Raw genomic sequence first — 11,776 nt, 5'->3', positions numbered from 1 at the left:
TCATCTTATCAAATGTTTGGGTTGTATTTTCTTTTAATTTTAAACTTTTATTTTAAGCTATTTTTATTTCAGGTAATATACGACAAAGTAAATACCTCTGCAGTGGGACATTGTGTCACATTTAGACATGTTTCATTTTTCGACACATCTTTACATGAGTAACATAGGAGTCCGTTGTTACCTGTGTAAAAATGTCGTTAAATTGTAGAATAATATATTATATGACTGAAAATGACTAACAATAACGAGGCTTATACTGCCAATTATAGTGATTATAAAATATTTATAGAACTAAAGCAACGCGCTATGGAGGTTAAGCTTACAATCATCCGTTTTATATGTACAATTTTTTTTTCATTGTGTTTTAGCACAAATTACATGCAAAGATGAAAATAAAATTAAAGACCTATTAAAATTTCGCCTTTGATCCATTTTCTTACTGAATTTCCTTTTTTATCAAAAACTTAATTATGATTAACAATTGGAGAAAATAATTAAATATCATTGCAAATTAATCGGATAACTAAACGTACTTTTCCTTTATTACACTAAGACGTTTATGGTTTGTAAATTTATTTCGACTTTCAGGCGAGCACAAAATATTGACAGGTGATATATTGATAATTGATTACAGATTAGAGTTTCAAACTTACCTTTGATTAAAAAGATGACCATGCAACACAGTGTATTTATCCCTATAGAAAATGCTAATTAATATAACGATACAAATAAATGGTTAACATAAATATGACCTAGATTGAGATAAATTCCGTAGGATTTAAGTACGGTATTAATATAGCAGCAAAGCTGTTTGCACTGTCAAGAACTATGTTAAAAATATTATACACAATTGCCTTGAAAAGTGGTTAAACCTCTCAGACAATGTAAAACCATATTATTAATGTTCAACATTAAACAACATTTATTTCTGCAAATCATTTATGCAAACGTCAAAAGTTTTGAATACAAGGATGCCAATTATTCGTTTATTTGTTTCGTTTTCTGCATTATTATTTATTATTATTATTATTATTATTATTATTATTATTATTATTATTATTATTATTATTATTATTATTATTATTATTTTGCACTTTTGCAATTAAAAATAAGGTAAAACAACTTACATCCCATTTCCAAAACAGCATAAAACAATGAAAATTAAGTCATATCACTGATAAGAAAGTAGCTTATCGAGGCTTTCTTCAAAGTGGGGTTCGTATTACATGAAAAAGAACTCCTTAAATAGTTGATAATACGAGCATAGATGAGCATTTGACATCCGTACATGTTGAACTGCACATAAGGGGTCAAGAATGAAGTACAAAACCAGCAGAGTACATGTAGGTGTATAATTACATTCGAAACATTCACGGCAAGGTCCACAAAACTGTTAGATAACGTGTCATTCAACGTATAGACATTAAGTATATTTTTCTTTTAAAGTTCATTTTCTGCACCCCAGCTCTCATGATATCAAGTCCATTTTGTAATACTGATCAGTCCTATTCCACTAGAGTATACCTTAAGACCTCGTAACCTTTATAAGTCTTAATGACAAAATGCGTGTGTTTAAGTTCAATTGACATTAACATTTGAACGGAAGCGTCCGATTAGCTTAAAATTTAGAGCTTGAACAGTTTATTGGGCGACCCGATTTCGATTCCCGGACGGTGCAGGTCACTTTCGTTGTGATCGATCATAAACCTTTTTCTACGGTCATTCAAACTGTATCAGCTCTGTGTGGTGGCTGATTTCTGCCATTCCGTGCATTCGACTGTTCGCGCCTCACAAGTCGACGGCAAAGACCCGAAGATAATTAGATAATTTGTTCACTTATCGTGTCTGTTTTTGACTTTTGAGGGCGTCGACACGAAGACACGGTACATTCTAGGCGAAATTACGTATGTAAACTGGTAAGAACACGAGACATTATTCTGTAGAATTACCGTGTCGGCGGGTAGAAATCTTCGTATCGGCGCCCTATATTTGTCTTGTCATGTGTCTTCGCATTTTGCCATTTTCGCCTTTTATTTTACAAATTGTCCTATATAATTAGATATCTTGTTTACATCTTACAAGTAGGTATACAAACATAGGCATACAATAAAATCGCTGAAATAAGATTTGCTAAAATTATATAACTGCAAAAAAACGCGAAATTTTCCGTACGAGAAAATAGCCGGATATACGCTTCATTTATTTCATATTGATTCAGCTTATGTTCATCACCAACAACACTAAATTTTACATAACCAGTCATGATGTACAAAAATAGAATCCCGGACAATTGCCCTCTCGGACGTTTGCACATTTTTGCACTGATGTGACAATGCCTTAAGTGGCTACAAATAGGCTAAAAACAGCAGTATTTTGGTTAGAGATTTTGGTTAGAGAAACATGCACTTCATTCACAAAACCTGAACTACCTATTCATTCATTAAATCGTCATCATTGTAGGAAATGTTTAATAATTCGCACCCCGCCATTTTAACTTAATATTCTTGAATTTTCGCTTGACGGGGTCGCGAGGCGGAAACACAAATGGCACAAATTGGCCACCATAAAAATAGTCTGAAAGTCTTTAATTGTACCTAAATATGCCTTTAATTAACTGCTTGAATCTTAAATTCAACAGGACTGTAAATTTTCTTCCAATGGAAACTCCAAAGGAGTTATTCCTTATTAATCATTTATTAATTTGTGTACAAATACCAATTATGGAAGCACAAAGACATACACAGAATCAGACATTGCATAAGTGTCTAAGATGCAATGTTATATTGCTTATAATCCTCTTCAAAATCCAAATAATGTAAGAAAATGCCCAATATATTACAATTATCATACATGTAAGACAGAAAAACAAAATCGGTAAAAAGTTTTTACTAAAAACTAAACATTTATTTTGTTACATTTATATCCAAAATTAAATCTTCTCTGCATTTGGCGTTTGTAGCATAATGGAAGGAAGGGATTCATAGCCATATGGAACGAATTTTCTTTTTTAATTAATGTAAGTAAATGTACTGTAAAAGAATATCCACATAATATATTACTTTACAAAGTTATTTCTTCTGTTTTATTTTCTACTGTCTTATTTTATTGAGTATAGAAATAAACTGCATAATTCTGCATATAATGACATATATTATCTAATATAAGTAGTCTACACATATAAAACATTCATAATTATACAACGAGAACAGTGTATAGCCGTGTAAGCACGTCATGTCTCAATCTATTTATTTTCACCGACATTAGAAAGTTTTATGTTGTATCTGCGTTACGCATCTAACAATGTAATGAGGTAACTTGAATGTTTCAAATGAAAATTGAGAAACTGTTTAAAACAATAATTAATATTTTGTTACAGTGACGTATAGTTCTAAATATTTTAAGGAACCTAAACTTATTGTTACGCTGTTATGTTTGCATTTTTGTTATACAGATCATTTTAAACGTTATTTTCCTTGATTATATCGCATGCAAAGGTTAGAAGAACCCAAAGAAAAATAACAAAAAAAAATAGATTTATTAAAAAGACAAATAAAACACATCATAATTACAATAGGGACCCCTGGTTAGTTATGTTTTACTAATTTTAAATAGCTTTGAAACTATTTAAACAGTGTACACCTTAGCCTAAATCCAATCATACTGATGCTCCTTACAAAACTATGAATAATGTCAATATAATTACAATTAATGACATTTCATTGATTAGATATCCCATAGAAATAACAAGTAATAGCGACCTTTTCGCCAAAGACCTGAACCGGGCGTTTACTTGAAACAAGCCGTGGCACGTCCCTGACAAATATTTATTCCAATATTCATATTTTTTTATTAATATAAAAGAGAATGACATTATAAAGAAAGGATTTCAAATAAGTCACTTTTGTGATTTTATTTGAAATATATACATGCATATGCAAGTAGTTTATACGTCTAACTAACAACTCTAATAAACATTTGAAACAGGGTGATCCCTCGGAAGCATTAAAAATAACATTGTTACATGAATATTGCAGACGTGGTTTGATTGAGTCTGTAGTAAAACATAGAAACTGTTTTATTCAATAATCATATAGTCCTATTCTTTGATAAGTCATTTTTAATCCACTACTGTTGCATTTTTTGAAGGGGTACCATTTCCGTCCCATCGTCCGCATCTACCGTTTTAGAATCTTCCTTTTGTTTAAAGAAGTTCACCAGTGTCAATACAGCAAAGAGCAATATTAAAGAGAAACAGCTTTTCCCTAGCAGGAGATAAACAAACCAAAGGGGTGTCATTTTCTCCATGAGGTATCCTAACACTACTGGATTAATAATCAGTCCGATAGAGCCAGCTATAACAAAGAATGATGAGATTTTCCCTGTTACCTGAAGTATGCTTTCCTCTGTCCATGAGTACACACTTGGAAAAATGAGGGACATAGAAAAACCAGCAATGCATATAGACACCCATAGTATGATTGTAATTGATGTCAAACATGCTATTAGTACGCCTACGAAAGCAAGTATCAGAAAAGAGCTGTATGACAATAGAAGATTGACGGGCTTAAACATTTTCACGATGAATATTGCCAGGAATCTACCAACTGCAAAAGCCATCCAGAAGACACTTGTCGCATAGCTACTTGTGGCTTTTGTCCAGCCGAAGTAACGGATACAGAAAGTGGCAAGGAAACTTGAAAACGTGTCTTCCACGGCACAATAAACCATCATAAAGAGGCATATCAAAAATAATATAAGAATTCGCGCTCTTTTCGACATGATGATTTGTATCCGTTGTTCAGCCACTTCTTTTTCGTCAGGTTGCTCTGATGTTACTTCTTGGGTTGGAGTTTGGAAAGTTTTTAATATTTCACGAACGTATATGACGAAAAATGGAATGGAGCTTGTAATTATTACGACAGATGAAATAATGTAGGCGAGGTAAATATAAGTCTCTGCAAACTCCGTAGTTTGACATTTATTTCCAGTAGCATTATTTGACACGTATTCCGTTAAAGTCAAGTTTGCATCTGATTGGTTGACCTTAGACTCTGAAATAAATAATAAATATGTATAGAAAATAGACAATGTTAATTAACAAGGTTTTAAACTGTTTTATATTAACTTCTTGATATTGTTTCGTTTCAACTTGAACACATCAACAACAGTGACTACAAGTCCGATGCATAATTTGCGTTACCTTTAAAGATTTCACAGAAATAAAATTTAAATACTTATGAAAGAGTCTGATATAAAAATCAATTAAAAATATGCATGTAATGACGATAAACAAAATAAGGAATACCTGTCAAGTTAAGATAATGGCAAGATCGTTCAGCTAAAAATGGTTCGGTTGCCAATGGCGAAACTATTCCACCCATGGAGAAACAAAAATGAAGTCCTTGCATGTAAGGACCAGCCTTTTCACCCCAAAAAGACATCACGTAGGCATTTGCACCTTTAAAGATACAATACATGCATACATATTCTTGATAAAAAAATGTCAGGCACAGGAACATATAATTTACTATGTTTTGCTACGAAGCGCTAAATGAAAAGAAACCTACCTGTTAAATAAGTTCATATTTTCGGTAGAATGTAAATCAATGGTAGGTACTAGAATGTATCTCAATTCAGCAGAATTAACAAACGCGATGAGCGAAGTAAGAAAAGCTTGAAACACTTGAGAATTTATAGTTTTCAACCTTGTGTACTCAAAGTGGTCAACTCGAAACAATTCGGTGCTTTTTCTAAATCTTTATATAAGTTATGTTTAAAGCCTTTGTTCAATGTAAATAAGGAAACAGAAAATCTTAACATACTAAGTGTACTGTAATAACAGATAATGAAATAACTTCAATAACTTACCTGTGTCGAGTGCACCTGCACCAAGTCCCGAGACGAATCTTACTACAAGCATCAATGTGAACCATCTACACCAAGGTAGAGATACTGTAGTAACAGCCAGAATCAAAGTAGCTAGTGCAATCACGAGTGGTTTGCTAAAGTGGTCGAACAATAACCCTGCAATATAAATTAACTGCACTCGGTTAGATAAGTCGATGGGTTCAATAAATTTAATTTAATCTATGTTTCATTTCACCCCGCAAATGTAAATAAATTATATCACAAATAATCTTTAAAAAGCAGGTAGATTGTTATTTATGTTATTCTTTATTATTCTGTCATTCATATAGGTTCATTTGTTTGCATTTGTACAATATGTTTCTCTTGTTTTTCCATTTGTTGTTGTTGTTGATGACTTTTGTTGTTGTTGTTGTCGTTGATGATGATGATGACGACGATGATGATGATGATGCAGCTGGAAACACATTATTAGACAATCTTCAAGACGAGTATATGATATATTACATAATACCTCAAGCTATGTACTTGTTCAAATATATATCGTGATATTTTACGAAAGACCCGTGGTGACATTTAATCTTTCGCATTCACAGCTTCACAAAAGATCGTGCTTTCAGCTACGCGAACTTTCGATTTTAATATCTTTAAAATCAGGTATCGTAATACTGTGTCATATCTTTACAAAGAGATCAGACCAAATCACGATAAAATATATCTACGGTATATTACGAAATGCGGATTGACTTATCAACGTATGTTTACATAGATTTTATAGTGCTGAATGTGAATCGTAGCGTGTGTCATGGAGTGCTCTGTTTTTTTTTTTTTTTTTGTTTTTTTTTTTTTTTTTTTGTTGTTGTTGTTGTTGTTGTTTTTGTTGTTTTTTTTTCTTTCTGTGATATCTTTTCTCTGTATGTTTTACTATAACGTTGCTGAAAATTGTAGACCAAAACTGAATACATGTAAATATCTAGTGCAAAGGAATGTTCAAATTGTTGACCACTGTCGGTAGGCCGCGGAAAATACTTGATGTCAGGGACAAGTGTTGAGTCATTCAGAAATGGATTGATAAGAGGAAAATAGTGAACAATAAGATAAACAGATACATTTGATCACGCAAGCGACTTGCTTATGTTATCTGTAGTTAGAAACTTATCGCCCTGTGTGTTATATAACTTCCTTTTCCAGGAATGTCTTTATTGTCCTCATACGGAGAAATCGTTTAATTTTAAATAACTTAAAGTACTAATAATTTTGGTCTATCAAATGATCATTTACTATCATTTTGTTTTGTGGTGTATTATCAATATTTATCTTAATTTAGATATCAATAAGTGGGAAAAATAAATAAGATCATTAATAAATGGATTAAAACGATTAAGATAATTGGTGTGCGCATTTGCACAATTTTTGTCATTATCAAACATATATTATCTAGATACTTAGTGGACGTATAATGTAAACAATATATCAGATAACGCATATTTATATCTGATTCATTAATAGCGATTTAAAAGATATTTAGGTCAATTTTGTGGCGATTCGGCACTTTTCGTCACTTTCCGTCACTTTCCGTGCCTCATGAATATTAAATGACCATCTATTTGACAAGGGTCTTATTTATGCTTTCCGTATAAAAAAAATGTTGAATATTGCATGGTAGCCAGTTTTATGGACATTATAATTAAAGAGTCTAGGAAAGCTTAAAAGCATCCTCAAAGAGTCATGTTCTTTATAACAACAAATGAAACTATACATCTAATACGTAAAATAAGTATGAAAAATTAATAAATGAAGAATAAACACCGTCAAAATACAAATGTAGCATAATTCATTTACTAAATATAGGGAATGACCGAGTGTGTAAAGACATTTCAAATTTAGAATTCAGCTTAAGAAAATACGTGTTTATGTAATATAGAAAAAGAAGTACATCACGAGATACTATTGTTTACGGAAAACACAAAATTGGCCGAGTTAATACGAGTTGTTAAAATTTTAGCACTCCTTTTTTACCTCCACCTAGAGAGCCAGTCATGTATCCGAAAGAATAGATGGTGAACAACCATGACGCTGTATCCAACGTTTCTTGGACAACCAGCTGTAAATCCGGAAACGACGGTCCTATTTGACCGGTCATCCATCCCTGAAATAAAAATGATTATGATAATATATCATTTAATTTATTCTAGTTTATACAAAATTCATTTAAGTTTGATTGTGTAGGAAGCATTTAGTTTAATATGTGCTAATGGTGTATTGATCAATGCCGCTCACGGGATGGGACCGATGCTATCGTTCCTTAGATTATCAGTCAGGTGCGTTAACCACTTGGTATTGCCAATACGCATTAATTCAATTATTTTCATTAAATCGGGGTGAGTAAATTAAGATTATGCTATTTATTTCCAGTGTTTGTTTCTTTTTTTATTTTATTTTCATCAACTGAAAGGATTTTTATTCATTATCAGTGACGTACGTACAAAAATGAGGATCTCAAGTGATTGCGACTTCGAATTTTGCAAGGTCTAAACTAAAATATAATTTTGGCCCAGTATGTTGTATTATTATTATTATTATTATTATTATTATTATTATTATTGGCATGGTTCAACAAGTATTCTCAGTTTGTGACAATGATGAAAAACCACAGGGTTTTTGTGTATTGTTTTTTTTATTTATCACCTGGCTGTTTTTTCATATCTATTTATCAAACACTTCTATGTCATATTTTATGTAACTACAAATATGCATATCTATATAGTAACTTTGACCTATATAGTATATGTAAAACAAATAAATACTTGTATTCTTGCCAAGTAAATAGAAACTCAGAAACTTTCGAAACCGAAACATGTTACGTGTTTAAAATTGAGACGTCAACAGATATAAATAGCTGTATTTTGAAAGAAGAAAAAACAAAAGACATTCCTAAGCATTATCAATGATCAGTGACGCAATAAGATAGTCCGATAGATTTCATGAGTTAATTAACATCGGGTCTCAATATCAATCAAGCACAAATCAAATGTTTATATGAGACAAAATGATACCCCCTTTAATGTTTGTGTGTTTTGGTTTGTTGTTGTTGTTGTTGTTGTTTGTTGTTGTTGTTTTTTTGTGGTTTTGTTGCTGTTGTTGCTGCTGCTGTTGTTGTTTTTTTGTTTTTTATTGTCGTTTAGGGTTTTTAGGGAAAAGAGTGGTGCAGCTGCTGTTGTTGTTGCCGTTCAGGTTTTTCAGGAGGTTGGAGGGAGAGAATGGTTGTTGTTGTTGTTGGTGGTGGTGTTGGTGTTTTATTTTTTATTGTTCATTTTAGGGGCGTCATAATTCTTTGTGGTTGTTAGACTCGATTGTCCTATTCAAGGGTGATATTGATTCTCGCAAGATACAAATTGAAGTGCTAGCTAAACGAATGTCGATACAAATTAAAACTAGTATAATAATGTAACATTCATTTCGGTTGTTGTTGTTTTATGTATTTTCATTGCTTTTAAACATACTCAAATCTTTGACTTTGACAAAAAGGTAGTGAAAATAATATAAAGAGAAAAAAACAATCAGGAAAAATTGCTTACCAGTCCAAAAAAGGTCCAAAAAAGCAACAAAGTTCTTATGATTTTTATCCTGAAATCTTTGTCGGTTTTGAATTTTGTTAAAGACCTCAACATACGAGTTCCACTTTCAACGACATTCGCATCTGCTGGGTAATAAATGAAATAAAAATAGTACATATCTTCACACGACTTATGAGTAGACTAATATTCGATTATTAAAGCTATATGACTGCAGAAAAGCCAAAATATTTCTCAATGTACCAAGATTTTAAGCAAGATAAAACGATTCAAGAATCATGTAATAATTTCCATGTTGTAAGCAATTTTGCAGTATTTATCATCATATTTCTACTGCATGACTAACACTTTAAGAGCTTTTTATGCATATTTTACCTCTTTTTGTTTTGTTTTTTATGGATTGCAAGTGCCATTTTCAATGTGCAAATTACTTTCTTTATTCACTTCACAATATTTTACTTTTAAAAAACATTTTAGAATATTTTCATGAAAATTAGCATGAATTTGGAGGCATGTTGTTTAAATGTTCATACACGAATTCAATATTTACATAATCAATTTCTATTGAAAAATGATTCAAGTATAAATCATATTATGTAATTTGATAAAACGACATTTTGCAGAAAAATAAAAAAAAATTGGATAACAATAATCAAAGTAAGAAAATGGAAAGTGTATCGCAATTCGTAAAACCTCGCTCAGCATTTGTAAGTACAATGTACAACATAAAAATACCTAGTTTACTAAGATAACAAAGTCCTGAAAACAATCTAATGTTACAGAAATATATTTTACGTTTCTTATTATGAAATATAATAAAGTAAAAAAAGAAATAACTTTATCTAAAAAGTAGATCCAATGTAAGAATATGATATAAAGGGTCGCCTACTTATTTATTTATTTATTTATTTATTTATTTATTTATTTATTTATTTATTTATTTATTTATCATAATTTGAAGTGTTAAGTATAACAAAAAGTATCGCATTTAAAATCACAAGAAAAACGTGCACATGTACATACCCGGTACTTTAACTATGAATAAACGATCGTGACTAAATATAAATAAATAATAAATAGATAAAACATTTTTTTCTATTGTTTATATGTCCATAACATACAATACCTAGTTCCGTGCCCGCTAGTTCATTTAAATTTTGACTTTCCTCTTCGTTATCCATATTTAAAACTGAGATAATAATATATCTTTGTTTACCTTTAGTTGATTTTAACGTAATGAACTGTGCCTTCTTTTTTATCAAATTGTTTACGCAATTTACGCCTGTTATCAGTTTATTTCAGAGTGATCTCCCTTTCTTTATACTTTAACCATCCGGGCCATTTCATGGAATCAATATTAATAGTTCATTTATATATACATATAACATTATTATATAAAATACGGAAAAACAAAAGTAAACGCCGTATTAAACTGGACTGGTTTAAATCACTTTAGTTAGTTACTTTTTCTTTTTATATATATTTTTTCTTTCAAAACACAAATTCTACACTTATCGAATATGATAAAGAAAGGAAAAAGTTTCACAGTTAATTCTGAAATGTGACTTCAGTTACCGCCCCTGATTTTTCATAAGTCGAGCGTCGTACCAATACATAAGAATATAGTGACTTGAATAATATATTAATAGCAATAATAATTCTAATAAATAGACATGACAATTTAATTACTATAAGTGACTCATGACTGATATAGACTGTTTAAAATGGTTATAACAATGGACACTTATAAATCATAAGACACTTGACACTACTACTGCTTTTAGGCGATTGAATATATACATAAAGTGATCGTTGTTTGATAAAAATAATTTTAATGCTCATTATTAGTGACCTTTTATCATTCGCTTTAAATTTAAACCTTTTTATCATCATCATCTTTTACGTCAGTCACATCAACAACGTCATCATCAACAACGGTCATCATCAGCTGGATCATCCATCAAATATCACCATCTTATTAATAAGTTCATCATCCGCGTTTCATGATCATCAATGAATCATCATCAACATCGTCATCAACAACAAACAAACATTACGTCGTCGTCATCATCATCATCTACATGCATCTATTCATCAACGTCATCATCATCTGATCATCATCAATATCACCATCCTAATAATTGGTTCATCATCAGCGTCATGATTATCATAATCATCACCGTTACGATCATCATCATCATCATTATCATCATCATTATCACCATCATAATCAGCGTCATTATCATCACCATCGACATCAGCGTCCAGCTTCGTCATCATGGTCTTCAAAGACATCATCATCATCATTTTCAGTACGATTGTTATTTTGATAACAA

At 31.1% G+C, this 11,776-nt stretch overlaps 1 protein-coding gene and 1 long non-coding RNA gene across 3 annotated transcripts; both read right to left on the bottom strand.

Annotated features, from left to right (window-relative positions):
* Positions 1–91: 91 nt before the first annotated feature.
* On the bottom strand, positions 92–1,323 carry LOC132759921 (uncharacterized). Its single transcript, XR_009629787.1, has 3 exons — positions 1,128–1,323; positions 654–695; positions 92–181 (listed from the first exon to the last, which is right to left on the bottom strand). It is a non-coding gene; the product is annotated as an uncharacterized LOC132759921 (long non-coding RNA).
* Positions 1,324–3,891: 2,568 nt separating this feature from the next.
* On the bottom strand, positions 3,892–10,724 carry LOC132759916 (sodium-dependent glucose transporter 1A-like). Of its 2 annotated transcripts, none has more exons than XM_060751792.1 (6): positions 10,567–10,724; positions 9,444–9,568; positions 7,885–8,014; positions 5,869–6,024; positions 5,306–5,458; positions 3,892–5,051 (listed from the first exon to the last, which is right to left on the bottom strand). In XM_060751792.1, exons 1-6 carry the CDS (start codon positions 10,619–10,621, stop codon positions 4,126–4,128), a joined length of 1,545 nt encoding a protein of 514 aa, XP_060607775.1. In that variant the 5' UTR covers positions 10,622–10,724; the 3' UTR covers positions 3,892–4,125. The 2 variants fall into 2 exon arrangements, with proteins under 2 accessions (XP_060607775.1, XP_060607776.1); XM_060751793.1 differs by having other exon boundaries at positions 9,444–9,565.
* Between the last annotated feature and the right edge of the window lie 1,052 nt (positions 10,725–11,776).

This window comes from Ruditapes philippinarum, unplaced genomic scaffold (assembly GCF_026571515.1).
Source record: "Ruditapes philippinarum isolate M1 unplaced genomic scaffold, ASM2657151v2 ctg6176_1_1_1_1, whole genome shotgun sequence".
NCBI classification, from domain to species: Eukaryota; Metazoa; Mollusca; class Bivalvia; order Venerida; family Veneridae; genus Ruditapes; species Ruditapes philippinarum.
Note: the sequence above shows the minus strand (reverse complement) of the source record. Positions and strands in the feature narration are given on the sequence as shown.